Source organism: Haemaphysalis longicornis, unplaced genomic scaffold (assembly GCF_048455015.1).
Source record: "Haemaphysalis longicornis isolate Haplotype H1 unplaced genomic scaffold, Haemaphysalis longicornis Haplotype H1 scaffold_6, whole genome shotgun sequence".
Taxonomy (NCBI): Eukaryota; Metazoa; Arthropoda; class Arachnida; order Ixodida; family Ixodidae; genus Haemaphysalis; species Haemaphysalis longicornis.
In genome coordinates, this window is record NW_027526407.1 from 211,831,855 (window position 1) to 211,848,575 (window position 16,721).

Below are 16,721 nucleotides of genomic sequence, written 5' to 3' on the forward strand. Positions count from 1 at the left end.
AAGCCCTTGTGCGCCTGCGCCGCTTAGCTTCGATGCGCGGCCGTGGATTGTGCGCTGGCGCTCCGCGGAGCGAGGCCACGCTGCGCCGTGTTCGCACCTAGCGTGGACGGCCCTGTACGTTCGCGTGCTCAAAAAGACGAAGACACCGGATAGAACGCATGACAAAAAGCCTACGGCACCATGTACTGTGCGTCCTGTGTTTTCTTTGGTCTATTCGGCCTTGCCCAATTAAACGCACAGCAACGAATTGGTGGTATTTATAGCCCGTGTAATCCTGATTCCTACCAATATCATAGCAGGAAGTGCCACGAAAATATTTCCGTGAACGACCAGAATACGCCAAGGCAGACCACCAAAGAAACAACGGGATAAAAAAATGAAATCTTTGCCTAAAGCACCATTAAGAGACACAAGACTTCCGTGTTACTGTACTGCGTTCCAACACAGACGTTTCTTATTTCAAAAGATAAAAGAAATGCTTTTTTTTAATTTTGTGCGACAATATGTAAACACCGAATTTTAACGGGAAACTAACAATGTAATGGAGGTGAAATAAAAGGAGTAAAAACGATTGGATGAACCGAAAGGCGGCCAAGAATAGAGCTATGATGCACTCTGTGGTGTCTTCATTTTAGACTCTTACACGAAGTAGCCCTCCAGATTGCTTTGTAGGATTTTCAGTCTTTTGGCTGCAGGGTAGCATTCAAGTCATGCCAAAAAATTGGCCTAGGGGGTTCCCGACTATCGCACACTAACGTTTTGTGGTTCTGACTGTTGCCGGTCGTCAGCCACATAGAAACAGCGGCCATCGAGAAAATAGCAACTGTTTCACCACTACTTCATCGGTTTGTTTTGGAAGTTCGCGTTGTAACAGGCATAATTGCTTTGAGGAAATAAAAAGATTTAAATTAAGTTTAGTTTATAGCAAATACTGCTTTATCCAAGACACCTATTCCATTTTTAACGCTACCTCCAGAGGTGTGAATTCACCAGCTTCTTTTTTGTCAAGCCCTCTTGTCGGGACAAAGATTTGCTTGTTTTATTGCCGGTAGCTGACCAAAGCCACCTCCCATTCTTCATGCACATCAACAGGACGTAAAGAAGGAACGCAGACACAGCGCTGTGTCCTTTCTTCATTGCCTGTTGCTGTGTGCTGTGCATGAAGAATGTCTAAATACCAACTAGCTCACCAATCAATACTCCTCCGCCTTCAAGTATTACGAATGGACGATTGTAGGGGAGCCTGATGTTCTCTTTGATCGTGCCACTTGGGCATAACAAGAACGAAAGCACTCCACGTAATGGCCATGCGTAATCACTGTCACAAAAAAAAAAAAAAAACATCCATCCACCACACTATCCAGACTCCTACTTAAGGTATAAAGAAAAGAAATAACTGGCACCGGTAAGTTTCGAACCTGTGTCCAGTAGAACAACGGACTCAGCGTCAGTCATGTTACCCACTGGGCTACGACCGTGAGTTCACCGTAATCTCTAACTGGCTGTAACTGCGGGGGGAGAAATCACGCCACCCGGTCGACAGTCAACACGTGATAGGCTAAACGTTGCACCTGCGGGCGCCTAGCGTAAGCGTGCCCGTTCCGTTCGTTCATTTGCTTCTTCGATTTGCCTCGTCGCTGTTATAGCAACAAATATGGGGTAAAGGTTGCTGCGGCAGCAAAGAAGAAGCAAATTGGCGGCAATCGTGTCGTGAAGGTTGCGTGCAGCGTCGCTACGCGTCAGAGTCAGCTCACTTCACATTTTTCAGCCTAATCGAAGCTTTCTTCGCCACGTCGATTGCGGAATTGGTGCAAACCTCTCTTCCCCCATCGCTGGCATGCTGGCAGCCTGAGACCTCACCTTTCATCTATCGCGCACTCGTTTTGGGATCTACGGCCCTTCACCTGCGGACAGCCCGTCCTCCTGCTGGTGGCGTCCAGCGTTCCTTCCCACGGCGTCGCTGCCACGGGCGGCAGGAATCGCAGAGCGCCCACTGGCGGCTGCGCGTACGGGATGGCGCGGAACTCCTCCACCTCCTCGCCCAGGACGCTCAGCCTGTTGCCTCCGACGATGCCGAGCCTTGTTGGCCTCTCCACGTCGTAGGCCAGGCAGGCTGTTGTAGTGAAGAGAAGCAGCAGCACCCGGAAACCCCGCCAGGATGACATCGCTGCGGCTGTCGGGGAACAACAACGAAGTCAGCGGTGAAGCTGAATTGTTAGCGCCAGTCGTAAAAACTGAGGCGCGCTTTAGCCACCGTTATCATTTCTGACACCACAGGCGAAGCCCAAGAGCCTGGCTAAACCTAGAAGTGTTTTGACGCTCACTTTTCAGTGCCCTTTTTCTTGGGAGCCGCTTTAAATAAAAGCTTTCTACCTCTACCAGCTAACGGTTCTGTCGCGACGTGCGGGACAAAAAACTCCACACGCGGCGACGCTGGCACCGGGGGTGGCGGAGGGTTTCACTGAGGGAGCACGCTGTAGATGTCGCGGAAAAATTACCACCCCTTGGAAGTAGTTCATATGCAGTTCAAGCACTTGATGTTCCGGGGGTGGTGACATATGTTTAAGATTAGAAGCGAGGAGGAAGCGCATTGAAAAGCGCATTGAAACATGAGAGAGAAAGCCAGCAATAAGGGAGCACAAACTAGAAAAGCATAAATAAGTGAGAGAGGGTGATGGAAAGAGGAGAGCAAGAGGGAACTAAATGGAGGGAGAAAGGCAGCGGTGGGGACAGGCAAACTAAAAAAAATTCCCCCGCATTTCCCCGAGGGGGAGAATGTGAAAGTGCGAATGCACGGTTGTCGGCCCGCTTGGGGCGCTTGAGCTCGGCCCCCGCAGCCCACCGCCTCGCCGCCTTCTCTTCCATCTCTTCCATCGGGTTTGTAGTATCACGTGTACACCACGCAGTTATCAAGCCGCTATAACGCCGCTGAGTCGCCAACGCACGCCGTTGACGACGTAGTTTGAATGCGTTAAAGATATAAGGCGCGTTACTGACAATATCAGCGTCGCGTCCGTGGCTTATTCGGTAGAGCGTCGGGCTGCGGCCCGCAAAGTTCTCGGATCGAAACCTGGCGCCGGATGCTGTTTCTTCTTTGAAGAGCACTGCGGACGCCGCCAACGCCGCCGCCGCCGCCGGCGGTGGATGGTTTGGGGTCGCTTATAAAGTGCATTCGCACTTAAAACGCACGCCGCTGACGACGTAGTTTGAATGCGTTAAAGATATAAGGCGCGTCACTAACGCTGATATCACGTCGCGTCCGTGGCTTGGTCGGTAGAGCGTCGCGCTGCGGCCGCAAAGTCCGCGGATCGAAACCTGGCGCCGGATGCTGCCTCTTTATAGAGGAGCACTGCGGACGCCGACGCCGCCGGCGGTGGATGGTTTGGGGTCGCTTATGAAGTGCATTCGCACTTCATAAGCGACCCCAAAAAGATATAAGCGACCCACTTAAAAGATATAACGAACCGAGAGGACACGACAGACAGAAGCTGAGGAGTGATAGGGGACACATAATTGCGTGGTCGACAGGGGTGGCGAGTTGTAAACGCCCGCTGTTAGCGCCGGCGAACAACTCCGTGCAGGGGGCGGGTGTTTTTGTCGGCCGCAAAGACGTTCCCGCATCCACTTCCCTCCACCCTTCCTGCTTAGTTCGCGCTGGCGCCAAAGCCGTAATATGCCCACGTGTCCGAGAAACCTGGGAAGAAAACAGGCCGCCCCCAGTCGCGCCGGCGACAAGAGGGCTAACCTGTCGGAAAGTCAGAATGAGCGTGATGGTGTCTGAGTAGGGAGACATGAATCGCCTTGCCGGAGAGGCAAGATTGACAACCGCAGCGAGCTGTAACCATCCCGGTCAGCGTCGGCTCCCAGAGGGGAGCAAGGCGCATACGAGCGCGCGCTCTGAAGCTCCCCTCACGCGGAGGGCGCGTGTTTTCGTCGGCCTCGTCTACTTTTCCTCTTTAGGCCGCGGCCGGCGCCAAAGACATAAGCTGTCTGAGTGTTGGAGAAATCTGGGAAGCGGATGCACGGGAGCCCCAAACGCCGCCGAACAAGGGGCGACACATGTACGACGGGCGCACGCGATTCGCATTTACGACTTATTGTTAGGATCTGCCAAAACCGGTCCTAACAATAAGACGTAACGATCAGTCGCATGCGAATCGCGTGCGCCCGTCGTACATGTGTCTAGCGCTTTAAGCTGTCGGAAAGTCCAAGCAGGAGTGGTCAGATTTCAGAGGGTAGGCAAGAATCACCTCGCATGGTGAGGCAGCGAAAATAGTAAGGTAACCGGGAGGGGTAAAAAGGAAAGGGGTACAGGCATTCAAACAGAAACAGCATTACAAGAAAAACTGAAAAAACAAACAAGGGAATATCAAAAACGGTTGGAACAAATGTTTCCACAGTTTTAAAATGGCTAAAGTTTTTGCCAAATTCTAAGACCAAGTTGAGACCTTTACATGATTCGTGTTGTTTTTAAAACACGTTCGCGGTGTTTCTGGAACTAACAATGTTCTTTATTTAAAGACCGACACATAGACAAACGGCATGTGTTTCCCTCCAGGATAGTGCTGGTGAAGGCTGGTGAAGTGGCTTGTCTCGACCGTTGTCTGTCCTAGATGACTTGCCAATGCTCATGCAGGCGTCTCGTGACATGTGCGTCGGATCGGTTTTCTTTGCTTCGAGGATATCTGGTATCGGTTGGCTCATGTTATGCGGGCAGCGATCCTTAAACACGGGGCTTTTCCTTTCTTCCTCGTTTTCCTGATCAGTCGTCAATTTTTCATGTAGTTCCGTTGAGCCGTCTTTGTCGTACTTGTACCGGCTTTTCGTGGGCCCAGCTTGATTCACTTTTTCCGTTTTGACACCGGGGTCTTAAGATCTGCACGTTGTGCCTTGGCCAACGCAATCCCCGTGGAAGCTGTGCTGCTGTGACGACAAGATCTATCAGTTGCCTCCATCGATGAGCCTAGAATTCCTTTAGGTTGTCGATATTTATGATGTGCTCCTTTCTTAACCTGTGGTTTTTGTGGGCCTTCACTAAGTCGTTCCTGAAGCGCTGATCTCCCCGCCTCGGGAGGACTGCACGAACAAGACGACTGGTCAGATGCCCCCACTGGGTTGTTGTTTCTCTTATGACTAGTTCGGTAAACTTCATCGTTGGGAGCGAAATTGTCTGCTCAATCAACAGAAGTGGCTGCCTCTACTTTGGCCGTTGATGGGATAATTCCTTGTAAGAAAGCAGCTGGTTGGGTGACTTTTGGTTCCTCATGACCTTCTTTCAATGGCGTCGTCAAATAACTGTTTGTTTAGAAGGTCGCTGTTCTGCAAAGCCGATTCGTTAATGTTTACGGTACCGTACTCTTCCCCTGGGGCTATTTTTACAGTGTCGTCGGTAGAATGTTTTGGCAATTCCGGGAACAATCGGTCCATTCTAAATTTTGTCAGCAGGATAGAGCCTTCGAATTCATATGATTCTTTTTCTAAATCATCCAGGGCGACAAGTTCTTCAATCCTGCTGTCCAGCTTCTTTATAATCGCGTGTTTTTCGATTAGGCTTTTCTTGTGCAAAATCAGCTTGCGAATTGATGGGGCTTCGGCATTCATCTCTGTCCTGATGTCCTTAATCAGTGCTATTGTGACGTTTCTGATGAGCGTTCCTCGTTCGTACAGAGACTCCATGCCCGCGCTCGGTGTCTTTAGTGTCGGTTGGTCGTAGAGAACGGTCATGGTCGGTGCAATCGAAGCAGTTGTCCGTTAGTCTCCAAAAGGCTTTCGCAAAGAATCGCTGAGGTGAAAGGTCGAAGCCGCTGTCGTTGACTTTCACTGGTTTCCACGAGGCGTCCGTCAAGAATCGGTAAAATGGTTGAGGGCGTGGGATTCGGTACACGTTTCGCTCGTCCTCAATTCCTCAAGTTTTCTTGTGGACGCTTGCGGTCAATGGCCAGGAGAATCAGTCCAGTGTTATCGTGGCCGTGTCACTAACGTCATAGGTAATGGCGGTGCGCTCACTTCGTTCTCCAACTGTGTAGATCTTTCCGTCCTGGTCACGGCACAATTTGTTGAAGAACCGAGGCGAGGCGAGGCGAGATGTCATCAATAAATTAAAAGCGGCTGTAGTGTTCTTGTGGCAAGAAGTTCTCTTTGCAGCTTGCCCATAAAAAGGTTTGCATAGTTTGGACCAATTTTTGTGCCCATTGACGTTCTATTAGTCTGTATGAAGTGCTTGCCATCGAATTCAAAGTTATTCATTTCAGGAAGCATTTTAGAAGTTCTTCCAGAGTTTCATTGTCGACAGGTTTGTTGAGAGATTCTGATTATTCATACAACTGAATGGCTGCTTTGACGCCGCCTTCGTGTGAAATGTTCGTATAGACGGAGGCAACGCCCATGGTGACAAGTAGGTTGTTGGCAGGTATGCTCAAGTCTAATATTTGGCGGAGAAAATCAGTTGTGCCCTTAATGTACGAAGGGAGGGTGCCAGGAATGTCCTTTATTAAAACGTCTACAAAGCTGGACAAATTTTCAGTTACAGTGCCTACAGCGGAAACAATGGCTCGGCCAGGATGGTCTTTTTTATGAATTTTCGGCGGCAAGTAGAATCCTGTAGGAACTGGATTTAGGGGCAAGAGTGAATGGGGAGTCGTCTTGGTAATTTTCCTCTCACGAACAACTGAAGACAGTCTTTTCTGCACGTTCTCTTTAAAGACAGGTGTTTGGTTGCTAGACCGTGCTTTGTAAAAAAAAGTGTCATTAAGTCATCACGCCTCATTTAGGTAGTCTGTTTTGTTCCAGATGACGATTGCTCCACCTTTGTCCGCTGGCATAATAATAATGTCCGGAAGGGAGCTTAGTGTGCTGAACGCAGCTCTTCTCTTTTAGACAGGTTCTTTTGGCATGGAACGTTTTTCTTATAAGCGGAAATGATGTCATCTTGTTCCATTATTCCAACGTTACAGCCTTAATGTATAAGTCAAGACACTTATCTCGCTGAATTGGTGGTGTCCAATGCCGGGTTGACGGCAATTTTGGATCTGCGATGTTACTCTGCGGCCTGTCGGGAAAGTACTCCTTTAGTCGTAGTGTGCGGGCAAACTCATCACGATCTTTGTGCAGCTGGAATTTGCTTACGTTGACGTTCGCCGGACAGAAATTTAAACCCTTTGACAGAACACGGCATTTATCCTCCGAGAGTACGTGGTCTGATAGGTTCACCACTCTGTTTCCACTAGAGCTGTTTGATTCACTTGAAAGTTGTATATTATGCAACGGATTTTGAGCTGACCTTTTGTGGTTGTTGGAAATGAGTGAATTTACTCCATCACGGAGTAGCTTGTTCTGTTTGATATTTAACAACTGACATCTTTTTTGTTCTTCGAACGATTGCAGCTGGTCGACCTCATGGGGGTCCAGGCAAATTTCGGCAAGAATTTTGTTTTCCTCATCCACAATAGAGGAGACACAAATTATGGTGCTGGATTATGATGTCAAGCAGTTTTTTGAAGCTTCGTGGAGCGCGTTATTAAACTTGGTTTTACGGGTGCTGATATTTCAGGAGTCGCTGGTGCTTGGACTGTATGCAAACCACTTATATTACTCCTTATAAAGGGCGGTCCCCGTCCTAAAAGTCGAGTCAATAAATATTGTTATGTTTGCATTGTGATCTACGTATATATATATATATATATATATATATATATATATATATATATATATATATATATATATATATATATATATATATATATATATATATATATATATATATATACACCGTAGAGTGAACAGACTAACGGGTAACAAACAAACTTTATTGACGTTTAGGCCTGGGACAGGCCTTCACCAGAATAAAACCCGCACGAGCAGAATAAGCTTATAAGGCTTCAAGGGCCAATCACAGCAAAGAGGGTTACATGTGCTGCGTGGCACGTCAAAACAACTGATAAATCTTTAAAACTGATGCGCGATGCAATATCAAAACGTAATATTACAGTGGAATATCATTCATGGCTGTAGCGAACAAAACAAAAACAGAAAAATGGAAGAGAGGGTGGAGTACAACAAAACCAGCATTCATTTAAAGTGCAAAGTGGAAAGAGAGAAAGCGCAACATTCGACCAATGCGTCACTGTTAAGCAATATAAGATGGGGCCCAAGAAACTGATAATGGAGTAAAAACCTTAAAACTATACAAGTGAAACTGCGAGCAGGCGCGCCAGCTTGATTCTTCCACGCTCCGCTAACCGCTGCCGTGACTATCGCATCTCCCACTTTGCCATTGGCTGCAACGAAAAAGCACGACGCTTTAACTCTCTTCTGCGCGAATTCTGCCGCCACTCTCGCTGTGTCCGATTCGCGGACCACGGCTTCCAGCACCTTCCCGCCCGCCGAGTCCTTGCTGCTGATGGCCTACACCCCAGCTTCAGGGGTGTGGCTGTGCTTGCTAGCCACATCCGCGAGCTTTGCTTCTCACAACAGCGCTGCAACCCACCTGGGTGGGTCGAGGTCGCGTGCACCGCCACCCAAGCTCCCACAGTGTCCTCATGCGACAGTACCTTCCAACCGCTGCCTCTGCTGCCCTCTAGCCCAACGCCCTCCACGACGTCCCCGGACACACGGGCCAACCGGCCAGCCCCGCATGCCGCCGTGACCACGGTGGCCTGGGACCTTCGGCCGAGCGCCAGAGACCTACACCCGGAGTCCCCGGACGCCCGCCGCAGCCTGCCACCCGTACGTGGTCCTGAGGCCACGACCACGGACCACCGACGCATCGCCTGTAGCCCAACCCCGAGAGTGCGCCGCGCCCAAAGCCTGCCGCGCCCGCTTTCGGGATCGACAGCGGCCACCGGAGCCCCAACCACAACCGAGCCACTGGAAAACGCCAGCAGCGAATAAGCACTGCCTTCGGACGCCTCAAAGCCAGCCCATGCCCCGTACAACCTCCGCAAGGAAGTGTCTTCTTCGCTGACCAACTGACTAGGACTCAGAAAACCCGGTAATGCAGTCTCCTACCCAGTGTGTAAACAGTTCTTAAAAAGATTACCGAAAAACGCATACCTTACCAAGTGAGAGTTTCTGTACTTTCACAGTATTTGTCTGCCGAGATAGCTCCCATGGGTTTGAGGGTTAGGCTGAGACCTGCAACTGCCGATCTTTCCCCATCCAACATGAGGAAGTGGCAACAGGTACTAGACAACGCATCCTTGCAATTCACGCAGATAAGTCTAAATCACTACGAGACTATGTCCCATTCCCTTCGCCAGGAAGAGGAAATTCTTAGTAAGGAGTTAAGCGAAACAGAATCAGGCCTTCTACATAACTACGAATCCAAAAAGGCATCCGCCATATCCGAAACAAAAGTCCGTAAATTTTCCCGAGATAATATTGTCACGAAACCAAGGACGACGCAGTTGTCTTGAAGGAGAAACAAGTTTATTGGAGCGAACTTGTGCTCCCCTAACAACAGAAAAAAATACAGAGGCGGCGAAGCAGTGATCAACAAAGTGACTTGCCCAGGTGAGTGTCGTCGAATCGAATGCCGCGGCGTCTGCTCTGCAAGCTTTTATCTTTCGGCGGGAGTGTTTCTGGAACCACATCCAGAACATTGTAGATCACACAAGATTATTCTGGGCTAGCGATGTTAGGGCGAAACAGTCTGCTTATCTGAATGTGATAGCCCGTGAGGCATAAAAATAAAGAATGGGAGACGTGCTTTGCTTGGAACGCAGATAACACAGCCGGGCGTGGCCCAGCAGTAAAAACAAACAATAAATAAGCAAACCCATACATGGTTCCCGGCATTACTCCCCTCTAAGAGTGCATCGACCCGATGGTAAAATAAAAGACAGTTTGAACAAACAACAAAACAAGTCCGTCATCTTGCATAGTAAGGTTTCAAGCGAACCATGTGGACGCCTTCGGCCCGCGCGCGCCGTCGTGATGTTCCGGAATCACCATCGGGGATCATCTCGTAGGTAAGTTGGCCGACACGTCGTAGAATCTGGTAGAGACCGAAATACCATCGCAGAAGCTTCTCACTGAGTCCGCGTCGTCAGATGGGAGTCCATACCCAAACACGGTCCAATGGATGGTACTCAACGTCTCGGCGTCGGAAGTTGTAGCACCCGTCATCCACCAGCTGCTGGTCCGTCGTACGAACTCGAGCGAGCTGGCGGGCCTCCTCCGCACGCTGAAGGTATCCTTGGACGTCGGGGGTGAGGTCGTCGTCTTCTACATGCGGAAGCATGGCCTCAAGCATCGTAGTCGACAGTCTTCCGTAGACAAGCTCAAACGGCGTCATTTGCGTAGTTACCTTGATAATAATGGGTTAACAGCGCACAAACACGACGACACAAAAGGAAGAGAAGGCAGGACAAGCACTAAACTACAACTGGTTTTTCTTTCCGTATGAAAGACATATAAACAAAGACACATGCAATAGCTTGGCCCAAAAATTATGACCAGCACTTATCTCGCGCCCCGCCTTCTACGCTCGTTACCCAAGGTACTGTTTTTATATTTATGAGAGTGCAACAAATGGCCTGCCGACGCAGTTTTCATGAAGACGTTCAATATCGAGGGCCTCGGTCACCTCTCGTGTATGTCTGTCCTTCCCTCTAGCAATGACTGAGCAGTCCCCGCACGTAGCGGCACGCAGGCGCAATCTTTGCAGTGCGCAGCTAGGTGGCCCGAAACTGCCGTCTTTCCTACGAGCTTTTTATGTTCCCTCAGCCTATCATTAAAGCATCTGCCCGTCTGGTCGACATAGGTTTGTCCACAATCCAATGGGAGAGAATAAATCACGCCTTCACCACATTCAACAAATTGCTCCTGGTGTTTCTTCGAGCACCCCCGGGGCCCTCGAGCAGCTCCCTTTATTATCGAGGCCCTCGAGATTGAACGTCTTCATGAAAGCTGCGTCCGCAGGCCATTTGTTGCACTGTCAGAAAAAGAAAAACAGTATCGGGGGCAACGAGCGTAGAAGGCGGGGCGCGAGCTAAGTGTTGGTCATATTTCTTGGGCCTTGTTATTGGATGTGTCTTGGTTTATATGTCTTTCATGGCGAAATAAAAAAAATCAGTTGTAGTTCAGCGCTTGTCCTGTCTTCTCTTCCTTGTGTGTCGTCGTGTTTTTGCGCTGTTAACCCTTCATGATGCTACACCAACAAGCCCACCAAGCCATCCTCGTTACCTGGATAGCCGTGTTGTACGCAAACGTGACATACCGGGGCAGTTCGTCCCAAGTGTTATGGTCAACGTCGACGTACTCTTACGAGCAATATGAAAGGGAACACAGGAACGCGTGGCAAACAGCCTCGAAACAGACTCGGAGCGATACGCGGATGGCGCTGCGAGAACCAGAGGGGGAAAGGAGGGCGCTCTTCCACGAACTGTTGGCACTCCCACCGCGCTGGCATTTCTACAAAGCAGCAGCCTACGTCCGTGGCCTACGTCATTTCGCCGATGATATGGCATCGTCGGACAGCCGATAACACGCACGGCGGGAATGGGGACAGTTGTTAGAACAGCGTCCCCCTTTCCACTTTGTTTCCGACGGTGGCCGCTGCGTATCACTCACAGCTGGGTCTGAGGGTGTTTTCTACGCGTTCCTGTGTTCCCTTTCATATTTCTCATAATAGTACATTGACAGCATATCCGCGAGCGTCTTGCTCAGACGTTCCGTTAGTCCGTTCGTTTGGGGGTGGTACGGCGTCGTTCTTATGGGATCTGTGTTGCTGTAGCGTAAGATTCCTTGCATGAGCTGCGCGGTGAAGGCCGTTCTGCGGCCCGCAGCACAACTTGGTTTATGAAGAACTTTGCGACTTCTTGTGCAGTCCCCCTCGGAAGAGCGGTGGTCTCTGCGCAGCGCGTCCTTTACTCTGTTGCTACAACAATCCACTTGTTCTGTGATTGTGACGTAGGGAACGGGCCTAGAAGGTCCATTCTGATCTTTTGAAAGGGCCTCGACGGGACGGCGATCGGTTGCAGAAAGCCGGCGGGTCTTGTCGGCGGCGTTTTTCGTCGCTGGCAGTCACGACAACTCCAAACGTAGTGGGTGACTTCGGATGTAAGGCGGGGCCAGAAGTACTTCGCCTTGATTTTTGCAATAGTGCGAGCTGTGCGGAGATGTCCGGAAGACGGGTCGTCGTGGCACGCTTGCAAAATTTCATGACGTAGCTCTGCGGGGATGACAAGTAAATAATGCCTTCTCGTTCCGGGGCTGAAATTCTTCAGTAAAATATGCTGTTGGGCTAGTTGGTTCATTGCTTAAGGAAAAAACGAGCGCTACAAACGATGACAGAAAAAGCGAAGAACGACGAGACAGATGCGCTTCTCGTCTTCTCGATGCCCTTGCCGACGAGACAGAAGCGCATCTGCCTCGTCGTTCTTCGCTTTTTCTGTCATCGTTTGTAGCGCTCGTTTTTTCCTTAAGCTGAAATTCTTCTTCACGATTACGGAGTTTCTGAGGCTGAATGCTGGCAAGTTCCGCTTGAATGCCCTAGGCACGGCGACATTGCGTCGTTCGAGGTAGTCGATCATGACGCGCAAGTCTGGGTCGGCACGCTGGTGGGCGGCTAGGTCGCTCTCCGTAACGACTCCGAAGAACGCGCTGTCTTCATCGGAGTCTTGTGGTGGCGGGTCGACGGGGCGCGGGACAGGCTGTCGGCATCGGAGTGTTTGCTGCTGGATTTGTAGACGATTGTAACGTCGAACTCTTCCAGGCGCAAGCTCCATCGCCCAAGACGGCCAGAGGTGTCCTTCGAATTGGCGAGCCAACAGAGCGCATGGTGGTCTTTCACAACCTTGAATGGTCTACCATACACGTATGGGCGAAATTTTGAAATGGCCCATATAATTGCGAGGCACTCTTTCAGAGGCTGAGTAATTTTTCTCCTCCTTCGACAGACCACCGCTGGCAAAGGCGATTACTTTTTCGCAGCCGTTTTGCTTTTGGACAAGAACGGCACCCAAGCCTATCGCTGGCGTCGCTGTGCATTTTCGTTTCGGCGTTTCGACGAAATGAGCGAGCACAGGCGGGTTTTCCAGGCGTTGTTGCACCTCGCAAAATGCTTTTTCTTGGGCGTTTTCCCATGCGAAAGGGGTGCTATCTTTTGTCAGGCGCGTGAGTGGCTCTGCAATGCGTGCGAAGTTTGAGACAAAGCGCCGGTAGTATGCCTACACTCCGAGAAATCTTCGCACGTCCTTTTTGTCTTTCGGTCTTGGGAAGTTTGCTATTGCTGATGTTTGCGGAATCCCGCGGCGTTGAGGACGTGTCCCAAAAACTTGAGTTCCTCGTAAGCGAAGCGGCACTTTTCAGGCTTTAGCGTTAAACCCGACGTGCGAATAGCCTCCAGTACAGACTCCAATCTTGCAAGGTGTTCGTCGAAATTTCGGGCGAATACCACAACGTGGTCGAGGTATACGAGACAGGTGTGCCACTTCAGGCCGGCTAGCGCAGTGTCCATGACTCTTTGAAACGTTGCTGGCGGCGTGCACAGCCTAAACGGCATCACCTTGAACTCATATAGGTCGTCCGGGGTTATAAATGCAGTCTTCTCTCGGTCTCTCTCGTCCACTTCAATTTGCCAGTAACCTGTCTTCAGATCCATCGATGAGAACTACTTCGCATGGCAGAGGTGGTCGAAGGCGTCGTCGATTCGTGGCAGGTGGTACACGTCCTTTTTGGTCATTTTGTTCAGTCACCGGTAGTCAACGCAGAACCTTAAAGTGCCGTCTTTTTTCTTCACGAGTACGACCGGCGCAGCCCATGGACTTTTCGATGGCTGTATAATGTCGTCACTGAGCATGTCGTCGACTTGAGTCCGGATGGCTTCGCGCTCGTGTGAAGAGACGCGGCACGGTGACTGTCGGGTAGGTCGGACGCCATCTTCGGTTATTATCCGGTGCTTCGCCAGAGGTGTCTGGCGTAATTTTCAGTTCGACAAAAAACACTTGCTGTAGTGACGCAGGAAAGCCGATAACTTGATCCTTTCTTCTTGCGGTAGCGCCGGATTCACGTCGAAGTGATGCGGAAGCTTGAAGGTATCTTCAGGTGCGCGTTCAAAGTCGGCGACTGCGATCACGTCACTTGCTTCATGCGTTTCTTCGAGGAACGCCATTTCAGCGCCCTTCTTAAAATGCTGGTCCTCCTCGGTGAATTTTGTGACCAAAACGTGGGATGTGCGTTGCTTAAACCGCGCAATGCCTCTTGCGACAGACACACCGCGGTTGAGAAGGAACCTTTGATCACTCTCCAGGATAGTGTCGACTTCAGGAGCAGCACCTTCACAGTAGACGGTGATCATCAAGCTTGCGCGGGGTGGCAGGGTGACGCGATCGTCGTCGATCCTTACAGCAGCACGGTGTTCGGGGTTCTGCTGCGGCATCGTGGAGTAATCGGAGGCAAAAGTTATCGACTTCATCTGTAGATCAATTTTTGCGCCGTTGTCCGTCAAACTGTCCATTCCGAGAATTATGTCGCGGGAGCAGTTAGGCAAAATGACGAACGCCGCAGAGTACGTTGTGACGTCTATGGTGACGTGCGATGTGCACGTTCCACTTGGCGTCAGGAGGTGGCCTCCTGCTGTGCGAATGTGCGGACCGTCCCATCTTGTCATAACTTTCTTCAGTTTAGACGCGAAGGACCCGCTCATTACCGAGTATTCGGCTCCCGTGTCGATGAGGGCGTCTACGTCGAAGCGGTCGATGGACACCTTGACGTCGGACGCCGCTGTCCTCGAATTTCGGGTGCGTCGGGGCGTGGTATCTCGGCTTGTACGTGTTGACGGTCGGGCACGATGAGTCGTAGTCTTCGTCGTGTTCTCAGCGGCAGGCTCGGTAATGTCGGGTACGCGTCGCGCCGTTTGGCTGTCGTCGTGTTCTGGAGTCACGTCAAGGTTAGATTGGGTCGTCGGGCTGAGGGCATGTTGTGAATCATGGTATTCAGCGAGTCGTTGCGTCGTTGGAGGGTTTTCATTTTTCCGTGGTCGTGAAACTTTACCTCCAGAAGTTGCTGCTTTTAGTTCCCCCCGAGTGGGCTGGGGGACCTTCCATGTGGTAAGTCAGCAGTGCTGCGGCGGTTCGGTGACTGATACGGATAGGGCAACGGTGAACGGTTGAAGCGGGCTGGTCTTCGGTTGGTGTTGGAGTGGTATTTGATTTCAGCAGGGCGCTGGCCATATCGGGGGCGTGGGGCGTCGACGGAGAACCCTCTTGTAGGGACAGCGACGGTAGATGTGGTCGGCCTCTCCGCAGTGGTAGCACAGCGGGCGATTATTGGGCGTATTGGACTACCGGGGGTCGGGCGGGCGACAGGGTACGGCGGTATGGCGTGGCCTCTTGACGACGGATTGGAGCAGGGCGGGGTCGACGAAGAGCTGCGGAGTAGGTCATCGCTTGAGGCTCACGGGGTGCTTCGGATGGCGTAGAAGCCCCCAGTGCCTGTTGAACCTCTTCTCGGATGTCGTCAGTCAGGAAAGCCATTTGAGGTAGCTGTGTCATCGGAAAAAGCCTCCGAAGCTCCTTCCTGACCACTGCTCGGATGGTCTCGCGCAATGTGTCAGAGCTTACAGTTGCGGCACCGATTGCCTCCAAGAACAGTGCGTTAACAGGGCGGTCGTACTGCCTCTTTTGAATTTCTAGCGTCGTCTCCATCGCAGCCGCCTCACGCGCGAAATCAGCCATTGTCTTCGGTTGGTTAAGGACTAGACAAGCAAAAGGCTCTTGCTTCACTCCTCGCATTAGAAACCCGAGCTTCTATTCTTCCGTCATTTCGGGGTCCGCACGGCGAAAAAGTCGCCTGATCTCCTCAACGAAGATCACGACACCTTCGTTGGGGTACTGCGTTTGAGTTTCAAGCAAAAGCGCAGCTCGCTCTTTTCCCACCACGGCAGTGAAGGTCTTAACGAACTCCCTTTTGAATTGAGTCCAGTCGGTCAAAAAGCTCTCATGGTTCTCGAATCAAGTTCGAGCAGCATCTTCTAAGTAAAAGAACATATGCCGGAAAGTGTCTTCGTCGTCCCACCTGTTGAAGATGCGGACGCGTTCCAGCTTCTCCAACCATTCTTCGGGGTCTTCAGCGGGGGCTCCCCGGAATTATGGCGGTACCCGGGGCTGCTGCAGCATGATTGGCGACGTTGTTTCTTGCACCATGGTGTTGGTTGCAGCGTTCTTTCTCTTGGACCCTTTTGGCAGAAGACCGAAGAACTCGGGTAGCAATCCTTCCAATCGGCGGATTTCTCTAGTTGGACTGGCTTGGCGGCTTCAAGATATCGTAGGGAGCATAAAGGGCGAATACTCAGCACCTCCACCAGATGTCACGAAGCCAAGGACGACGCAGTTGTCTTGAAGGACAAACAAGTTTATTGGAGCGAACTTGTGCTCCCCTAACAACCCAAAAGAATATAGAGGCGGCGAAGCAGCGGTCAACAAAGTGACTTGCACAGGCGAGTGTCGTCGAATCTAATGCCGTGGCGTCTGCTCTGCAAGCATTTATCTTTCGGCGTCGGTGCTTCTGGTACCGTCGATTCGCATCCAGAACATTATACATCATACATGATTATTCTGGGCTAGCGACGTTAGGGCTGAACAGTCTGCTTATCTGAATGTGATAGCCCGTGCGGCATAAAAATAAAGAATGGAAGGCGCCCTTTGGTTGGAACGCACATAACACAGCCGTGCGTGGCCCGGCTGTAAAACAAGCAATAAATAAGTAAACCCATACATGGT

At 50.9% G+C, this 16,721-nt stretch overlaps 1 protein-coding gene across 2 annotated transcripts in view; it reads right to left on the minus strand.

Annotated features, from left to right (window-relative positions):
- Positions 1-16,721, minus strand: part of LOC144141347 (acetylcholinesterase-like) — a 53,278-nt gene that overhangs the window by 14,575 nt on the left and 21,982 nt on the right. For both annotated transcript variants that reach the window (XM_077672946.1, XM_077672947.1), the window contains one exon: positions 1,905-2,173. In XM_077672946.1, coding sequence (XP_077529072.1) covers positions 1,905-2,173 — 269 coding nt within the window. The remainder of the gene's footprint in view (positions 1-1,904; positions 2,174-16,721) is intronic.